Consider the following 20536-nt stretch of genomic DNA (forward strand, 5'->3'; position numbering starts at 1 on the left):
AAGGATGATCAGTGGAAACAGGATGCACCTGACCTCAACTTCGAGTCACATAGCAGAGGGTCTGAATACTTATGTAAATAAGGTATTTCAGTGTTACATTTTTTTTGTTAATTTGCAAAAAATGTAATGGTATTGAGTGTAGGTTGATGTTATTTTATTTAATCCATTTTAGAATAAGGCTGTAACGTAACAAAATGTGGAAAAAGTCAAGGTCTGAATACCTTCCAAATGCACTGTAGTTGTAGTTTACAAGAGGCCAATAATCTACATAGTTTAGTGTATTGAATGTGGTAATTAACTGCAATGACCATAATCCATTGCACATCTACTAGTCCTGTGTTTCTTTTACACCTGCTACAGAAGAGGCGGCAGAATGCCTGATCGTGAGGGGATATAGAGAGCACCTGTTGCTTCGCTATCTACTTGAAAATACATGATCTAAGTGATTGATAGTTGGTATTCAGCAGGCATAAAAGTATGCCTCATTTACTTTGAAGAACTACAATATAGTGATTTTGTCAGCAGCAGCTCTATAGAGATGAGATGATGACTTGGAATTAAATTATAAAGTTATCAGATAAAACAAATGTAATATACAAATCAACTGAAATATTTTGTTAAACTAATGTGAATACATGGTTAATAATTGATAAGCATTAATGGGCAGTCACTACCATCATGGGACTTTGATTAATTGTTTTATTCTGTTTATTCAACCCAAATAATTTAAACTGAAATCAGAGAAATGAAATAAAAAATAATAAATAAATAAATAATCAAACCGAAACCGAACCCAACCTCAAAAATAACTAATCGCCCAGCACTAAGCAGCACACAAGTAGACTGCAAATGCATGCTGGAGCGGGCGAGAAGGCCGACTCTCCAGCCATTGAGGAAACTCGCTCCAATCAAATTTGGCACGATCCACTCCTTGTGCCGCTCCTCTTTCCGCGCCATCTCCGCTCACATATACTCTGCAACATAATGATGTTTGTTTCCAACATTAGTGCTGTTTTCCTAAAGAAGTTAAATCCGCTTCATGTTTTGCTTCCTTGCCGTCCCGGCCCTAGTTCATTCTCATGAATGGGCACAGTATGAATATTCTGGGGAAATGCTGGGTGAAGTTGTGTGTTCAGTGACACATGGGCTGCTGTGAGGTACGTTTTGTTTCATTATAGGAAGAAATTGAAGACCTTCTGAGGTGTGGAGAATGAATGAATTAGATTTGCTCTGGAATTTTTCATCCACAACTACAACTCTCATAGTCATGAATCCAACAGTATGGGCACTAACTCCTCTCAAACATCTTAAACATTTAATTTCTACTTGGAGGCAAATGTACACACACACACACACACACACACACACACACACACACACACGTATTCAAACACAAGATCATACTCATTCAATTAGTATTTGTTATACACATTTTCCATACAGTGCCACACACACTCTGTCTTTCTCTGTATGCACAGGCTGAATAAACCACACTGGTTCCAGGGCTGGGTGAATAAAGGTGCTTTTGTCATGAGGGGGTGGGCAGTCTGGAAAATGGATGAATGTTCTCTAAGTTGGCTCAGACATCGCGCCTCCCTGCTTACTTTCACAGCACATCTAGATGAGGAGGACCTCTGCAGATGGGTGGGGTAGGGAGGGGTGCCAGGGGGGCAGGAGACAGGGTGGGGCTTGAAGCCAGCCAGTGAGCTCATTGGAACAGCATGTTTTTTCTATCCTGAGCGTGTCGTTTTTGGAAGGCATACGAGCTGCGTCTGAGCCTCTCTGTCAGTCTCCTGTTCCAGCTGCATGAGAGAGGCCACCTCAGCCTTCTGGGGTACCCCTCTCTCGGGTACCCCTCTGCCTGCTCCTGCTCCACCAGACTCAGGCTGTTAAACTGTGTGCTTTTTGAGGCATTTGCTGCATTCTTTCTTTCCCCCCCTGTATGTTTAGTTTTTTTTCTACCTCACACCAGTGTGAGAACTGAGTTGGGAGCTGTGTGGACGGACAGAAGAATTTCACACAGAGCCGCTGCCATGAAGCGAGTGTGAGAAGAAGACAAAGGTGGAAGAAGGTGGAAAGTGTCCTAACTGGAAACGTATTCTCTCTCTCTCCCTCAGTCATCTGGTGTTCCTGCTGTGGAAAATGACCCTCTCGGCGCGCTCCCTCCAGGATGGGGTAAGTGTTCCCTCCACGTACACCTATATCTTCTCACCACACTAAGACTAGTAGTAATCAGTAGTCCCAGGGCATGAGACCGGACTGATGAGTAAATGGAGATGCTATTGAGTCCAGTGATGCTGAAGAGGGGAATTGGTTACATCGACACCTGCACTGGTTGTTATGAGAGTGGGTTCTGAGGCTTTCAAGGGCACAGGACTTTGTTTTTGTGTTGAGGGGTAGAGCTGGTTTGTGTGTTTTTCTCACGCGTACACTCTCACACAGACTCACAGCACTGTTGGCCCACATCTATTGTTTGGTATCTTGTAAACATTGTGATATACAGCCTTGTCCTTAATCAAATAAGCTCATACAGAAGAATATTTTATTCTTACATTCAGCCAAACTCGTCTTCCAATTAGTTATTGGCCAACAAAATATGATTTGATTGAATTGTTGTTGTGGATTTCAGTCTTTTCCCTTATATTATTGATTAGTTGTTGGTTCAAGTGTAATCTCAAAGAATTGGTTGTTATACTTGTATGGCCGTTTTGTGCTCTACTCGTATATTCCTATGGCGCTCTGTTCTCATGCGTTCGTATATTCATTCATATTCTCAAAAGCGCATATTCGACCAACATTCCCACCAACGCAATTATACAGGGTGTACACACAAACTCCATCACTCAGAATTAATGGTCATTGGCATTTTTTCTCTCCACCTCACATTTTCACATACTTACATTCGCGCTCACCCACGTGCACACTCCTATTTTCTAACCATGATGCGTTTTCAACAAGCAAAAGCCTCAATTATACATTGGACTTTAATTTGGATGAATTTCCTTTCATGCATTTCTGTGTCATCTGTAAATGCCCTCTTTCTTTGGGGTGTTGAAGAGGGGATGTATTGAAAGAAACTCTTTACAGGAAAAAGAAAGGAGAGAAAGACTTGACCAAGCGCGGGAACAGTCAAATAAATGAGGGCTAGTGGAATAGAGGGGGTTAAGTGAAGGAGAGGGGGGAAATTAGCAGCCTAGTAAGAGTTGCAGCGTGAGCACTACTCTTCCTGCGCCCTCCACACACATCTGCTAATGAGAACAAGATGTCAGAGAGAGTGGTGGGGGTGGAGGGGGCACCAACTATGGTCACAAAATCAGCGGGTCGGGACAGAAGCAGCACAGGGATGCCCAAAGTTGAAGATATCAACGCACCCAACATACATTCTTGGTGGAGGAAGTTGTCATGGTTGCCATGTTATTATCTTCCACGTAGCCATGTTATTATCTTCCACGTAGCCATGTTATTATCTTCCACGTAGCCATGTTATTATCTTCCATGTAGCCATGTTATTATCTTCCACGTAGCCATGTTATTATCTTCCACGTAGCCATGTTATTATCTTCCACGTAGCCATGTTATTATCTTCCACGTAGCCATGTTGTTATCTTCCACGTAGCCATGTTGTTATCTTCCACGTAGCCATGTTATTATCTTCCACGTAGCCATGTTATTATCTTCCACGTAGCCATGTTATTATCTTCCACGTAGCCATGTTATTATCTTCCATATAGTCATTGTTTCCATGTAGCTATGTTATTATCTTCCACGTAGCCATGTTATTATCTTCCACGTAGCCATGTTGTTATCTTCCACGTAGCCATGTTGTTATCTTCCACGTAGCCATGTTGTTATCTTCCACGTAGCCATGTTATTATCTTCCACGTAGCCATGTTATTATCTTCCACGTAGCCATGTTATTATCTTCCACGTAGCCATGTTATTATCTTCCATATAGTCATTGTTTCCATGTAGCTATGTTATTATCTTCCATGTAGCCATGTTATCATCCTCCACGTAGCCATGTTATTATCTTCCAGGTAGCCATGTTAATATCTTCCACGTAGCCATGTTAATATCTTCCACGTAGCCATGTTATTATTTTCCATGTAGTCATTGTTTCCATGTAGTCATGTTATTATATTCCATGTAGCCATGTTATCATCCTCCACGTAGCCATGTTATTATCTTCCAGGTAGCCATGTTAATATCTTCCACATAGCCATGTTAATATCTTCCACATAGCCATGTTATTATCTTCCATGTAGTCATGTTATTATATTCCATGTAGCCATGTTATCATCTTCCACGTAGCCATGTTATTATCTTCCATGTAGTCATTGTTTCCATGTAGTCATGTTATTATATTCCATGTAGCCATGTTATCATCATTCACGTAGCCATGTTATTATCTTCCATTTAGCCATGTTATTATCTTCCATTTAGCCATGGTATTATCTTCCACGTAGTCATGTTATATTACCTTCCATGTAGTTATGTTATTATTTTCCATGTAGCCATGTTATTATCTTCCATGTAACCATGTTATTATCTTCCATGTAGTCATGTTATTATCTTCCACGTAGCCATGTCATTATCTTCCAGGTAGTCATGTTATTATCTTCCACGTAGCCATGTTATTCTCTTCCATGTAGTCATTGTTTCCACGTAGCCATGTTATTCTCTTCCACGTAGCCATGTTATTCTCTTCCACGTAGCCATGTTATTCTCTTCCACGTAGCCATGTTATTCTCTTCCACGTAGCCATGTTATTATCTTCCACGTAGCCATGTTATTCTCTTCCACGTGGCCATGTTATTCTCTTCCACGTGGCCATGTTATTATCTTCCACGTAGCCATGTTATTATCTTCCATGTAGTCATTGTAACCATGTAGCCATGTTATTATCTTCCATGTAATCATTGTAACCATGTAGCCATGTTATTATCTTCCATGTAGTCATTGTAACCATGTAGCCATGTTATTATCTTCCACGTAGCCATGTTATTATCTTCCATGTAGTCATTGTAGCCATGTTATTATCTTCCATGTAATCATTGTAACCATGTAGCCATGTTATTATCTTCCATGTAGTCATTGTAACCATGTAGCCATGTTATTATCTTCCATGTAGCCAGGTTATTATCTTCCATGTAGTCATTGTAACCATGTAGTCATTGACTCCGACTGCTAGAAATAGAAAATAGTCAGCAAATTGTCTTTTTCCTGCTCCCCCTCCGTTTAGTTTTTTGCCTTTTACACCTCTGTAACATTCTGTCTGAGGTGGATTGTAGGAAGGGATTTTGGAACAAGCTCGAGTGAAATGCCACACCGACACGTCAGTTTTCAGTCAGCTTTGCCAGATTCAGCCATCCTTTTTTCTCTTTCCTCCCAACAATTCAACGTCTACTGCGGTTGACGTTCACATCTCCCCACACAGTCACTCTGTACTGAAACCAAATCGTAAACTGTTGATCTATCCTGTTGTTAACTGTAGTCACTTCTCTTGGTCCCTGTAGAGAAACGGCAGGACAATGGGAGGGTGTATTTTGTCAACCACAACACACGGACCACACAGTGGGAGGACCCAAGAACCCAAGGGTAAGCCAATCTGTCTTTGCTCCACTGTGAAAGTGTGTGCGTGTGTGTGTGTGTGTGTGTGTGTCCATGTTTGTACACACAGGTGTCTCAGAGAAATGCCACCATACATTGCTATTTTGACTGATATTACATTAACTAGTGTAGGATAGGGACTGGTAGCTTGAGAGCCCAACGCTATGCAGCACACTCATCAGACATCCTTATAACGATAGGAATGAATCATGTAGTCATAGAGTCATAGACATAATGTACCAGTAATTGAGATCCATATTTTGAAATCATTCTGCACAGGCCAATAGGGAAGTGTCCTATGTCGCCTCAATTGAAGGCTGCGTCAACATATCTCTGAGCCGTGTGGGTGTGGTTTAGATTAGTATTGTAAGCTATTGGTCAATGAGGGACCTAGGGCATCTTCCATGGAACTAGTGTGGGTGGTACTGCTGTCCCCTAACATCAAATCGAACAACAAAACTACATCAAATGCGGATGGCCGAAGTATCCAAATTGTATCATTGTGGGTTTTTTAGGACATTTTACAGTGTCATAGCATTTTATTCATTCATCAATTAGTTAATTCACTCCCTCATTCACCCCCTCAGCAAAGTTGAGTCATATTTTCCCTCATATTTATATTTTCATGTTGTTTAACTACATCCATGTGGTCTCAGATGCATCACCACTGAGGTCAGAGGTTTTGAGTCCTGGTCAGGGAGAGCTGATAGTGGGACCGGGCCAGGGCTGGGGCCAGGGGGGGACAGGTGTGCATCGTTTGGGGAGCCTCACGTTTAGGCTCTGCTCACTGCCCTTTCCCTCTTACAGGATGATCCAGGAGCCCCCCCTGCCCCCTGGCTGGGAAATGAAGTACACCACGGAGGGAGTCCGATATTTTGTGGATCACAACTCTCGCACCACCAGCTTTAAAGACCCTCGTCCCGGGTTTGAGTCAGGGTAAATATTATTCTGCAGACCCATTTTTGAGAAGGGCAGTTACAGTTTCTGATCAAATCTACTGATAAAAGCACCGAATTGCTTTTTCCTTCAGGGATGGTGTGTGCAGGGATTCTCTCATCATAGTCTGCTTTAGTTTGGATTTCTTTCCCTTTTCCTTTTTTTCCCCCGTTTCTTTGAACCAGAGGGAATTCACGTTGACAATCTTTTGGGCATAGATAGCTAGCCTAGATATGAGAAAGGGTATTATAAGTACGTACACACACACACGTAAGCACACACTCTTATGAGCATATGTGTCTTGCCTTAAAGCATGGCCCTATTTTGAAATCTTCCAAAAAAAGAATGTCATGAAAATTAACAGGGCCAACGAATCAAGTCCAAAGCAGACCGCTCTGCTGTCTGACTCTGTCTGTGTGTACGTATGGATGTGTGTGTATGAGAGAGCGCAAGTGTTCATGCTGATGTTGAAACATAAGGAGGTCTTGGTGTTATATTTTTAGATGAGTGTTCATCTAGGGTTTTTAAACTGTCTTAAATGTTTTACATTTGATACTGCTGCAGTCCATATCTGTTGCCAAAGGGTTGCCTCTGTGGTCTGAAACTTCCTAACCAAGATGTGCCTGGCAGCGTTCGACAAAGCGAATATTAGAGGCCCCTCTCTCTCCCTCGGGCTCCATATTTCCCCTTCCTTGCCCTCTCGGTTTATCCTCTGCTGACGAGGCACATATCCAGTATGTCTGTAGTGAAGTGGTGTAGCTTCTACTAACACAGCTGCACACCAAGGCATACCTCCATCTCTGGGCTTAACCCAGTTATTTCAATCCTGCTGCACGTCACATCTGACCACTTCAATAGAATAAGTCCTCATTGCGCAGCTCGGCAACAGGGCTCAGCTCTATAGCGATGCCCATTTTTCCAGTCTCTTAAGCATATGTGCATGGGACAGCCATATTGGCCTGTCCTTTCCCAGTACAGCTACAGTATCCTTCGCTGACATGTACAAATGTAAAACCTGGCTTTGAGATTTCCTTTGTTTCTTGCTGGAACAGCAAAAAATAAGCTCATTTTGTTTCTCTGTAGGTCGAGGACAGGTGGTTCCCCTGGGGCCTATGATCGCAGCTTCAGGTGGAAATACCACCAGTTCCGCTTCCTGTGCCATGTAAGTGCTGACTCTCGTCTCTTAGACCTCTGTTATGAAAACAGGCTCTTACCTCGAGCCCAGTTCGTTTCTACGGTTCAGACCTGAGATCTCTTTGTCTGCCTAGTATTGATGAAATGGATTTTTACACTTCTCTCTGCCTCTCCAGTCCAATGCCTTACCCAGTCACGTGAAAATCTCAGTGTCCAGACAGACTCTGTTTGAAGACTCATTTCAGCAGGTAAGAATGACATGGAGTCATTTTCCCTACTGAGGATATTCTATTCTAAATGTTACATGATTAAACATGCATGAGGGTTGCTATAGTTGTATTCATTAGTACCACCTATTTGTATTTGAACAACTACTATATGGTCGTAGGGTGGAAGTTTATTTCTGATGTGCTGTATGTGCCTGTGTTTTTTGTTCTATTTCCTCAGATCATGAATGTGAAACCCTATGATTTGCGTAGAAGACTCTACATCATCATGAGGGGAGAGGAAGGTCTTGATTATGGAGGCATTGCTAGGTAAGATGACCGTTTCCTGCCTGCATGTCTGGCCTGCTGCCTCTTATAACAGTTGTCTTTCTTTCTACTACCTCAGCTCTTAGTCTTCCTGGTCTACCCTGTGTTCCTTACTTAAATGTCCGTCATCCATCGTTCATCATCTCCCTCACAGCCCCTGTCTCTTGCACTGTCATCTGTTGTCTGTGTGTGTGTGTTTTGGTGTTTGGGGACTGGTGACAGTGTGTGTCCACTTCTGGTTGATGTCAGCGGTGGGATCCCGGGCTTTGTTCCTCCCCCTCCTCCTCCACGTGGTCTGTGTTTGCGTGTGTCTCTGTCTCTGGTGTCGCGCCAGTGGTTTTACCCTATGGTAGGTTACGTCATGCTGTTCTACCACAGGGTAGAACCACGGACGGGATGTTTGGAGGTGTCTGCACTGCCCCGGTACGACCCCCGGGACTAGCTGGCCGGCCGTGGGGGCAAAGGTCAGGGGCTTGGTGGTGGCCGGGGCTTCATTCTCTACATGCATTTCATGTTCCACATTATACTGCTTGTCTTCATGGTGTTTTGTGTATATGTATATCTGTATGCCCATGTGCTTAGTGTGTACATGTAATGATTTGAAACAACAATTCAGTGATTGGACCATTCCCCAGTGTGGCAGCTTCTCTTTTTTATTTTTTTGCTGACAGAAAATTGACATTTGAAAGCCATTTCTGAGTTTGGTTATTGGGTTGCTATATGAACATTGTTTGGGGTTCATTAGCATACGTTGCACTACATTTACACCACTTAGTATGATGCTAAATGGAAATGTCATGACCAGAAGAAAATCAAGACGTGTTCTTCAGGAGTACACGTTTTTGTTGAAACTGCCGAACCGTGAATAACCTCCATATGTAGAATAATTTATGAATTTGACATTTTTGTTTTGCTTGTTTTAGTTGCAGGTGTGTGCATAAACCAGACCCCATTTTGACAAAGTATTTTGAAATTGTACCATCTATTTTAACAACCATGCAACTTTTTTGTGCTGTCAAAGTCACTGATTGTGTCATGTTTGCTGCTGGTGTCAAATGTTGTGTGGTTTTGTAATGTAGGAGAAGTTTTGTAAAATTCTGCACGACTCAATACAAGGAACAGGTATGGCAAAAAGTAACAATTTGTAGCCCTCAAGCCCGTATACACCCTGCTTTTCCATGAGGGAAAACAATGTTCTGTCTCTAGATATAGATGTGTAATGCCCTTTCTCTCCCCAATACAGAGAGTGGTTCTTCCTGCTGTCCCATGAGGTGTTGAACCCCATGTACTGTCTGTTTGAGTACGCTGGGAAGAACAACTACTGTCTGCAGATCAACCCCGCCTCCTCTATCAACCCTGACCACCTCACATACTTCCGCTTCATAGGGCGATTCATTGCCATGGTGAGCAATGCCTCATTGGCAAATTTTGCCCAGATCTGCAACAACCGAAGTCAACTACAACAATAGTTATGGTTAGAATTGAGGAACATATGGTGAGGATGTGTAGCACGCAGTTTTTTTTAAGGAACAGGAGCGGTGAGGACAGTGTATGATTGTCTGTGGGGGAGTGTTCTTCATCTGTCAGTCGTTTCTAAAGCTGTGTGTCCTTAAGCCAAGTCTGTTATACTAAGAACCCTCCCCTCCCCCACCGCCCATCTTGCCAAACCCAACTCTCTCTGGGACACTATCCAGAAGCTACAGGCCCCAAAACCAACAGCTCCCCCCTCTCAATCCCCTCCTCTCCTCCAGAGCATGACCTCACTGCCACACACAGCCCACACCCGCCAATAATGGCCTATATTTAGTCTGCTAGCACACTTCACACAACACCCCTTATAAAGATGCTTGTCTCATCTAGCCCATGTCTTCTCTCCCTCTTTTCTGGGCTCCTTTCTCCTCTTTTTCACTGCCCTCCATCTCCTCCTGCTCCCCACTTCCCCTCTCTCTCACTTTTCCGTCTCTCCCTCCCTGCTTCATGTCCTGTTGCTCAGAGCAGAGGATGACGCTAGTACTGACGTTGCAGACTGAACAGACTGAGTCACACAGTGGAGGGTGTCTATGTTGTTTTTGGACAGATATACACTGGGGCTCTGTGCTATTACATTATACAGTCTGGGTCTTAGCAACCGCTTCAGTACTAACTGAATCAATCAGTCTTTTCCACACAGAGACAGACTTGTGACTGACTAAGTGTTTGTGTGTGTGTTAACACTTAACTGTGGTTAGGCTAATAGATCAAATTTAATTTGTCACGTACCAAATACAACTGGTGTAGACTGTGTCATGAGATGCTTACTTACAAGCCCTTAATCAGCAATGCAGTTAAGAAAAATAAGAGTTAAGAAAATATTGAATAAATATCAAATCAAATGTATTTATATAGCCCTTCTTACATCAGCTGATATCTCAAAGTGCTGTACAGAAACCCAGCCTAAAACCCCAAACAGCAAGCAATGCAGGTGTAGAAGCACGGTGGCGAGGAAAAACTCCCTAGAAAGGCCAAAACATAGGAAGAAACCTAGAGAGGAACCAGGCTATGAGGGGTGGCCAGTCCTCTTCTGGCTGTGCCGGGTGGAGATTATAACAGAACATGGCCAAGATGTTCAAATGTTCATAAATGACCAGCATGGTCCAATAATAATAATCACAGTAGTTGCAACAAGTCAGCACCTCAGGAGTAAATGTCAGTTGGCTTTTCATAGCCGATCATTAAGATTATCTCTACCGCTTCTGCTGTCTCTAGAGAGTTGAAAACAGCAGGTCTGGGGACAGGTAGCCGCAGGCAGAACAGTTGAAACTGGAGCAGCAGCACGGCCAGGTGGACTGGGGACAGCAAGGAGTCATCATGCCAGGTAGTCCTGAGGCATGGTCCTAGGGCTCAGGTCCTCCGAGAGAGAAAGAGAGAATTAGAGAGCATACTTAAATTCACACAGGACAAGACAGGAGAAGTACTCCAGATATAACAGACTGACTCTAGCCCCCCGACACAAACTACTGCAGCATAAATACTGGAGGCTGGGTCAGGAGACACTGACCCCACCTAAAGTAAACTAAAATAAACTAAAGTAAAAATAAGTAACGCACTAAAATTCCAATAACGAGGTTATATACAGGGGGTACTGGTACCGAGTCAAATGTGCTGGGGTACAGGTTAGTCAAGGTAATATGTACATGTAGGTAGGGGTAAAGTGACAATGCATAAATAATAAACAGTAGCAGCAACAACAAATATTCCAAGTAGCCATTTCATTAACTGTTCTGCAGTCTTATGGCTTGGGGGTAGAAGCTGTTCAGGAGCCTTTTGGACCTAGACATGGCACTTCGGTATTGCTTGCCATGCGGTAGCAGAGAAACGGTCTATGACTAGGGTGGCTGGAGTCTTTGGCCATTTTTAGGGCCTTCCTTTGATACCGCTTGGTACAGAGGTCCTGGATGGCAGGAAGCTTGGCCTCAGTGATGTACTGGGCCGTATACACTACCCTCTGTAGCACTTTGCGGTCTGATGCCGAGCAGATACCATACCAGGTGATGATGCTCTCGATGATGCAGCTGTAGAACCTTTTGAGGACCCATGACAAATATTTTTAGTCTCCTGAGGAGGAATAAGCGTTGTCGTGCAGTCTTCAAGACTGTCCTGGTGTGTTTGGACCATGATAGTTTGTTGGTGATGTGGACACCAAGGAACTTGAAGCTCTCGAGCTGCTCCACTACAGCCCCGTCGATGTGAATGGTGGAGTGCTCGACCCTCCTTTTACTGTAGTCCACGATCATCTTCTTTGATCACGTTGAGGGAGACGTTGTTGTCCTGGCACCACACTGCCAGGTCTTTAACCTCCTCCCTATAGGCTGTCTCATCGTGATCAGGCCTACCACCGTTGTGTTGTCGGCAAACTTAATGATGGTGTCCTGCTTTGCCGTGCAATCGTGCGTGAACAGGGAGTACAGGAGGGGACTAAGCACGCACCCTTGAGGGGCCCCTGTGTTGAGGGTCAGCGTGGCAGATCTGTTGCTGCCTACCCTTACCACCTGGGGACTGCCCGTCAGTAAGTCCAGGATCCAATCGCAGAGGGAGGTGTTCAGTATCCGTTTCCTTAGCTTAGTGATGAGCTTTGAGGGCACTATGGTGTTAAACTCTGAGCTGTAGTCAATTAACAGCATTCTCACGTAGGTGTTCCTTTTGTCCAGGTGGGTAAGGGCAGTGTGGAGTGCAATAGAGGTTGCGTCATCTGTGGATCAGTTGGGGCGTATGCGTTATTGGAGTGGGTCTATGGGATGATGGTGTTGACGTGAGCCGTATGTGTCTGTATCTAGGTGTGTATTGGCCCATAGGAGGGATGACGCTTATGGTATATTTTAGTTTTGGTATGGTACTTATTGCAACCTCTCCTCCCCTCTCCCTTTCAGGCCCTGTACCATGGCAAGTTCATCGATACTGGCTTCACTCTGCCATTCTACAAGCGTATGCTCAACAAGAAACCCACTCTGAAAGACTTGGAGTCTATTGACCCTGAGTTCTACAACTCTATCATGTGGGTCAAGTAAGTACACCGCCCCTTCATTATGTGTGTGTGGGACTGTTTGAATATGGTCGCCCCTTGTGGCAAACAGTGTATGTGAAGATGGAAGTGTGTGACAATTCCGTAGCTTAAAGCTTTATGTGTATGATGTGTCTGTGTGTTATGTCTACAGAGATAACTGTCTGGAGGAGTGTGGAGTGGAGCTGTACTTTGCTCAGGATATGGAGATTCTAGGGAAGGTGTCCACCCACCAGCTGAAGGATGATGGAGAGAATGAGCTGGTCACCTCGGAGAACAAGGAGGAGTACATCAGGTCAGCCATCTCCGTCACTACTTTGACTCCCGTCTGTATGCCTGTCAATCCCTGTGATACCAGACATTGGTACTCCACAGACTAGCATTAATGTTGTTTCATGTTGACACTCAACTTGTTTCAATAAATATCCTCCCTTGTTGCTTAGAAAATGCAATATCTCATCCCTGTTTCCTCAGTCTGCTGACAGACTGGCGGTTCATGCGTGGTGTGGAGGAACAGACCAAGGCCTTCTTGGATGGCTTCAATGAGGTCGTGCCTCTGGAGTGGCTACGCTACTTTGATGAGAAAGAGCTGGAGGTATATAAAGAGTCTGCAAGAACATGCTGGGTTAGCTAGGGCGGTGTTATAGGTTATGAAGCTTTTGCAAAGTCTTATAAGTTGGTAGAGGGGACTATTTGTTGCAGATTCCCTCTCTTTGACTTTGGATTAATGGTACGGTCTCATTCCTTCCTCCAGCTGATGCTATGTGGCATGCAGGAGATAGACCTCAGTGACTGGCAGAAGAACACCATCTATCGGCACTATACCAAGAACAGCAAGCAGATACACTGGTTCTGGCAGGTATGGTGGCCTCTCTTCACAGCATCTTGTGTGTATATGAGACTGTCTATATCTCACTATGTGCATCCTTGACATGTCTTACCTGTGTGTAATACAGGTGGTAAAGGATATGGACAATGAGAAGCGGATCCGCCTGCTCCAGTTTGTCACAGGAACATGCCGTCTGCCAGTCGGAGGGTTTGCTGAACTCATAGGTCGGTTGCTCCACCAATTTGGTGCCTTTTCAGATGTATAACTTGGTGGGGGAAAAACTGTTTGATTTCACCTAATTTAAACATTCTGTCGTACCAGAGCACATGTCCAACTTAATAAAAAAACATTCTCAAGAGGTTAAAGAAAATAATTACTCTACTAAGTGTATATTAAGTGCCAAATAAAGTAACAGTGTTGACAATTTTGTCTTAAATCAGCCTTGTGACAGGGGGAATGGTAGGTTGTGTGCAACAGGAAGTGGCAATGGATGCAAAAACAAGTATGTAGTTAAAACATTTCGAGCCTGTCTATCTATGGGTAACAGGGTTGATGTGTTATGCTCGACCCGCTCAGTCTTCCACCACAAAACACCAGAAAATGGTCAAAAAGAGAATCAGTTGTTCAATGTTTCTTTTGAAAAAATGATTAAAAAAAATATTTTTCATCATATTAAAACGACAGCTCAGATCAAGTAACAGGGTTGACCTTAAAATGAGAGATGTTATTTTTTGTCATTGAATGAATCACATTGAATGAATCACATTAAATGAATAACAATCTTCAGAAATGACTTTGTCAACGCAACAAAATAACTAAACCTTTACAATGATGGTGAAAACCTGGAGACATTTTGGGGTTAAGTAGGTTAAAATCTTCCTGGAACCATGGGTTGCACGGAGGGACATGTCAAAATGCAGACATGTAGCACTTTAGCTAATCTTTATTCAAATACAAAATGTATTTATTGAATTCTTCATTGCCTGCCGTTGTGCCCTTGAGCAAGGCACATAACCACCCACAACAACTGCTCCAATGGCACTGTGTGGCAGCTCCAACCTCTCTAACCTGTATAAATATGTGTGTGTCTCAGAGGGGTTGAAATAAAGCGGAAGTCAAATTTTGGTTTGGACGTTGTGTACAATTGGCAAATAAAGTTATCTTAATACAATAACCACCTTTACTGTCAAATGTCTTTTGACAGAAATGTAATTCCCTGCCCAAGAATCTTACATGGTCTGTCTTTCCCTTAGGGAGTAATGGACCACAAAAATTCTGTATAGACAAGGTGGGGAAGGAGACTTGGCTTCCAAGAAGTCACACCTGGTGAGACTGACATTTTCCTAAATTCCTCTGCCAAAGTTGATTTCTCTTTCCCATGACCATGTCCATTACTTTTGTATCTATGAATGTACCCCTGCTAACCACAAATGTATCCCTCACTGTCAATTTTCTTTTAATCTTGAACACTCACACAGCTTCAATCGTCTGGACCTGCCACCCTACAGGAGCCTGGAGCAACTGAAAGAGAAACTTATGTTTGCTATCGAGGAGACAGAAGGATTCGGGCAGGAATAAGGGATAAAAAATAATAATAATCACATTATGAGTGAGGGAAGGTGGATAGAGAAAGAAGAGTCATTCATTCAAATAGTTTTTTTTTGTCAATCATAGGGATATGAACTCTCCAATCATCTAGACCCCACTTCCAGATCATGTGTGGTTGGGAGACCATAGAGAACCATAGGACTGTGGGTGCCCACCTGTATCTATCATACTAGGCTGTGGAGGATGCTGAGGGGTACAAGGGAACCAGTAGGGAAAAGGTGTGTGTGCTGAGGGGATGGTCCAGACAGGTTAGTGTTATATTATATGACCATAAACCCCCTCTCCTGCCTGAAGACCCCACCCACTAGATCTAGAGACACAACAAAACATAAAGGATAATGTCTTCAAATAATTATATCAACTGCAAATCGCAACGACAGCACAGCTACAGCAACTATATCTTTTGAAGATAAATGAACATTTTAAAAAGAAGTCTATGTGAATGGAAGAGAGAAAGAGGTTATAATTAGTGACCTCTTAAGAGGATTGATTGGTGAAATGTGATTGTATTTATTTTTTGTTCATTGTGAAATTCAGCATTACCTGTACATAGCTCAAATAAATGACTCAAATCTTAGTGGGTTGATTGTGATGGTAAGAAATCACATTTTTTTTCAGAGCCTTGGTTAATTGTTTTTGACCTGAATCTGATTTTGGTTAGAATGTCATTCTACTGCTAGAACACTAATTGGGTTATCCAGCCAGCCATGTTAGTCTGCTAACAGTATTACTGTGAAACAGCTGTGCCCATGCCTTCCCATTTCAAACAGAAACTAACTGCTGATACTAACAGGAGACAATGACAATGGAAGCAAGTGATATACATGATGATGCAATCGCCATTGCACTGCACACTGCCCTATCCCATCTGGACAAGAGGAATACCTATGTAAGAATGCTTTCCATCGACTAAAGCTCAGCCGTCAACACCATAGTGCCCTCCAAACCTCATCACTAAGATTGGGGCCCTGGGCAGTGGTGTGTATTCATGGATGCTAAGGGAAGCCAGACTTCCCCCAAAAAATTATAAAGAAAGAAAACGTATATTTTGTCACTCTGTGTTTCATACATTTCCTTCAATTCGCAAGAGGCGCATGGTATCTCACCGGAGAAAGCATCCAAGCAAACTAAACAGCGCCCCTCAGTGTCTGTGTGTAGCCCATCTGTGCTGTCTGGTCAAAAAGAGTATGACATTGTTGCCACCTGTAGCATTGAATGCAAGGAAAGCCAGTGAGCATTTAGCCTCCCTTGATAATTTCAAAAATAAAATAATAGCCAATCAGCGTTGAGCTAAAGCGAGTGTGCTCAGTTGTGAAAGGTTCTGGCACACCCAGAAAAAAGCTTAAAGGGAAGCCAGTTTGCATTTGGCTTCACACCAATCACATCACATCACATTAGAAGTCAAACGTTATTGACAGAACTTGAATTGTTGTGTCGTTGTCCTCCGGGTGGCTACCTAGCTAGCTAAAATCGTCCCTTTCCTAAATATGCCATGGATAGAGATAGGGATTTGGACTTGTGGTTTTACTCCATTCTCCATGCTGGCCAATGATTTATAACGGTGATTCGGATCCAACCATACATTGTCATAGGCCTGAGAGGATGGAAGTTCAACATAGCTAGATGGAGTAACGGCTAATGTTAACTAGCTGGCGCATCGTTGCCCATGAAAGGAAGCATTTTAGCAAGGTAGCCTAGGACAACAAAAATTAAGTGTGTATGACAGGGTCATAGACCATTTAGGCAACATGAAATAGTAGGATGGCATTGGCCTTTCTACAAGTAGTGAGTCAACATGTTTTTTTCTAATTGCATGCACACACACACATAAATCAGTACCATGGACAGCCATACCATATTTAGATTAGCTTTGGATATTTTTGAATTGTCATTGTATAAGACTAAGCATAGGTGATTAGATTATGTTGAAATTGTGCTACAAAACTGGAGGCAGCGCCTGTTTTCTTTACGACTTAAAGTTACGACAGTAACAATCCATGGTTCTAAATCAATATTTGTTTAGTAGTTTGAAAATGTTGGAAATTTTAACTTGCTTGACCATGCTGTAGGTCATGTAACTGTTTGTTACATGCAATATGGTTTGTGGACTTCCCCGGACAGCTGTTGCTCTCCGGTTTTGTAATGAAACATAGGTGTGGTTGAATTTATTCTGCAACTGTGTCTTATTGTCTTGGCCTTAGGCCTATATATCATGGTGTTTTTTCTGGCTTGGCTTCCCTACTGATTTTAACCATGCTCCGCTATTGGCCCTGTGTCAGAATCGCACCTTGTGCAACTGGGTCCCGGACTTCCTGACGGGCCGACCTCAGGTGGTGAAGGTAGGCAACAACACCTCCACTATGCTGAGCCAAGGGGGTCCCACAAGGGTGTGTGGTCAGCCCCCTGCTGTATTCCCTGTTCACCCATGACTGCGTGGCCACGCATGCCTCTAACTCGATCATCAAGTTTGCAGACAACAACAGTGGTAGGCCTGATTACCAACAACAATGAGACAGCCTACAGGGAGGAGATGAGGGCCCTGACGTGATGCCAGGAAAATAACCTAAACGTCAAGAAAATGAAGGAGCTGATCGTGGGCTTCAGAAGACAGCAGAGAGCATAGCTAGGTCAGATAAGTAGGTTTGCCAGCCAATGACTTAAATACATACATTCCAAATGCCACATATAGCCTATATATCAGTACATACACTATCTAGGTATAATATATAGTACAGTGTACAATACAATATAAGTACAATATATCTTCACAGTCCCATTTGTGCAGTAAGATGATCTTTTATCTTGTATTTTTTTACTTGTTTTATTGCTAGCTTGAGTTACCTGGGGTGGCAGAGAGTTACATGTAGTCATGGCTTTATTTAATGCTGTGAGTTTCCTTGCCTTTGTTCTGGACCCGGGGGCTGTGAAATTACCTCTGGTTGCATGTCTTGTGTTTTACCGATGAATGTCCGAACTGTGTGCCAACTGCTTGAACAGACAGTTTGGTACCTTCAACACATCAATACCTTACACCAAGACCAATAGTGATTGCAGTCAATCTCTCAACTTTGAGCCAGGAGAGACTGATATGCCTGTTACTGATACTTTCCCTCCGTCTACATCTAAGTGTGCTGATTTGTTCTGGACCAACTGCAATTTACTTATGGCCTTCTTTGTTGCACATGACCACACAGCTGCGCAGTAGTCCAGGTGCGACAAAACTAGGTCCTGTAGGACCTGTCTGGTCGATTGAGATGTCGAGAAGGCAGAGCAACGATTTATCACGGACAGATCTCTAACCATTTTAGCAACCCGTCTATATGTTTTGACCATGACAGCTTGCTATCTAGTGTTACACACGGCAGTTTAGTCTCCTCGACTTGCTCAAAAGCATCATTATTCAATGATGGATCTAAATCCAATAAATCTATTTTATTAGCTGGCAGCATACCACCCTGCATACCACTGCTGGCTTGCTTCTGAAGCTAAGCAGGGTTGTTCCTGGTCAATCCCTGGATGGGAGACCAGATGCTGCTGGAAGTGGTGTTGGAGGGCCAGTAAGAGGCACTATTTCCTCTGGTCTAAATATAAAATAAATATATAATAATATCCCAATGCCCCAGGGCAGTGATTGGGGACACTACCCTGTGTAGGGTGCTATCTTTCGGATGGGACGTTAAACGGGTGTCCTGACTCTCTGAGGTCATTAAAGATCCCCTGGCACTTATTGTAAGAGTAGGGGTGTTAACCCCAGTGTCCTGGCTAAATTCCCAATCTGGCCCTCAAACCATCACGGTCACCTAATAATCCCCAGTTTACAATTGGCTCATTCACCCCCCTCCTCTCCCCTGTAACCATTCCCCAGGTCGTTGCTGTAAATGAGAACGTGTGGAAAAGGCATTGTTCGTCACCAAACTGTTCCTGGATGTTTGGGCGAAGTTGATCTCGGAGGATGTGTTGGTACCATTCTTTATTCATCGCTGTGTTCTTAGGCAAAATTGTGAGTGAGCCCACTCCCTTGGCTGAGAAGCAACCCCACACATGAATGGTCTCAGGATGCTTTACTGTTGGCATGACACAGGACTGATGGTAGCGCTCACCTTGTCTTCTCCGGACAAGCTTTTTTCCGGATGCCCCAAACAATTGGAAAGGGGATTCATCAGGAAAATGACTTTACCCAAGGCCTCAACAGTCCAATCCCTGTACCTTTTGCAGAATATCAGTCTGTCCCTGATGTTTTTCCCCGAGAGAAGTGGCTTATTGCTGCCCTTGACACCAGGGCATCCTCCAAAAGTCTTTGCCTCACTGTGCGTGCAGATGCACTCACACCTGCCTGCTGCCATTTCTGAGCAAGCTTTGTACTGGTGGTGCCCCGATTCCGCAGCTGAATCAACTTTCGGAGATGGTCCTGGAGCTTGCTGGACTTTCTTGGACGCCCTGAAGCCTTCTTCACAACAATTGAACTGCTCTCCTTGAAGTTCTTGATTAATGGTTGATTTAGGTGCAATCTTACTGTCAGCAGTATCCTTGCCTGTGAATTCCTTTTTGTGCAAAGCAATGATGACGGCACGTGTTTCCTTGCAGTTAACATGATTGACAGAGGAAGAACAATGATTCCAAGCACCACACTCCTTTTGAAGCTTCCAGTCTGTTATTCGAACTCAATCAGCATGACAGAGTAATCCCCAGCCTTGTCCTCGTCAACACTCACACCTGTGTTAACAAGAGAATCACTGACATGATGTCAGCTGGTCCTTTTGTGGCAGGGCTGAAATGCAGTGGAAATGTTTTCTGGAGGATCCAGTACATTTGCTTGGCAAAGACGGACTTTGCAATTAATTGCAATTCATCTGATCACTCTTTACATTCTGGAGTATATGTATATTGCCATCATACAAACTGAGGCAGCAGACTTTGAAAATTCATATTTGTGTCATTCTCAAAACTTTTGGCAACAGCTGTATATTGCTGAGTCGTCAGCGTACACAGACACATAGGCTTTATTCAAGGTCAGTGGAAGGTCATTTGTAAAAACAGAAAACAATCATGGTCCTAGCCAGTTGCCCTGCAGGAAACCACACTCAACTGAATTTGCATGAGAGAGGCGTTCATTAAAGAAAACCCTTTGTGTTCTATTCAATAGGTAACTCTCAATCCATAGTAAGGCAAAGGATGCAAATCCATAACACCAGAGTTTTTTCAGCAATAGGTTATGATCAATGACATCAAAAGCTGCACTGAAGTCTAACAAAACAGCTCCCACAATCTGCTATCAATTTCTTTCAGCCAATCAGTCATTTGTGACAGTGCCGAGCATGTTTAGTGCCGTTCCCTATAAGCACGCTGAAA

The 20536-nt window shown here is 43.4% G+C and overlaps 1 protein-coding gene across 4 annotated transcripts in view; it reads left to right on the forward strand.

The window, feature by feature from the left end:
* The window catches only part of LOC110494212 (NEDD4-like E3 ubiquitin-protein ligase WWP2), a 46433-nt gene extending 30669 nt beyond the window's left edge, over window positions 1-15764 (forward strand). For 2 of the 4 annotated variants that reach the window (XM_021569080.3, XM_090205533.1), the window contains exons 11-24: window positions 2118-2175; window positions 5517-5598; window positions 6418-6546; window positions 7630-7708; window positions 7857-7928; window positions 8128-8216; window positions 9457-9616; window positions 12620-12753; window positions 12905-13045; window positions 13225-13345; window positions 13505-13609; window positions 13707-13803; window positions 14833-14905; window positions 15058-15764. In XM_021569080.3, coding sequence (XP_021424755.3) covers window positions 2118-2175; window positions 5517-5598; window positions 6418-6546; window positions 7630-7708; window positions 7857-7928; window positions 8128-8216; window positions 9457-9616; window positions 12620-12753; window positions 12905-13045; window positions 13225-13345; window positions 13505-13609; window positions 13707-13803; window positions 14833-14905; window positions 15058-15157 — 1440 coding nt within the window. In that variant the 3' untranslated portion in view covers window positions 15158-15764. The remainder of the gene's footprint in view (window positions 1-2117; window positions 2176-5516; window positions 5599-6417; window positions 6547-7629; window positions 7709-7856; window positions 7929-8127; window positions 8217-9456; window positions 9617-12619; window positions 12754-12904; window positions 13046-13224; window positions 13346-13504; window positions 13610-13706; window positions 13804-14832; window positions 14906-15057) is intronic. The other 2 variants (XM_090205534.1, XM_090205536.1) reach the window with 1 other exon arrangement.
* The last annotated feature ends 4772 nt before the right edge of the window (window positions 15765-20536 follow it).

This window comes from Oncorhynchus mykiss, chromosome 2, assembly GCF_057628025.1.
Source record: "Oncorhynchus mykiss isolate SJ-2025 chromosome 2, ASM5762802v1, whole genome shotgun sequence".
In the NCBI taxonomy this organism is placed as follows: Eukaryota; Metazoa; Chordata; class Actinopteri; order Salmoniformes; family Salmonidae; genus Oncorhynchus; species Oncorhynchus mykiss.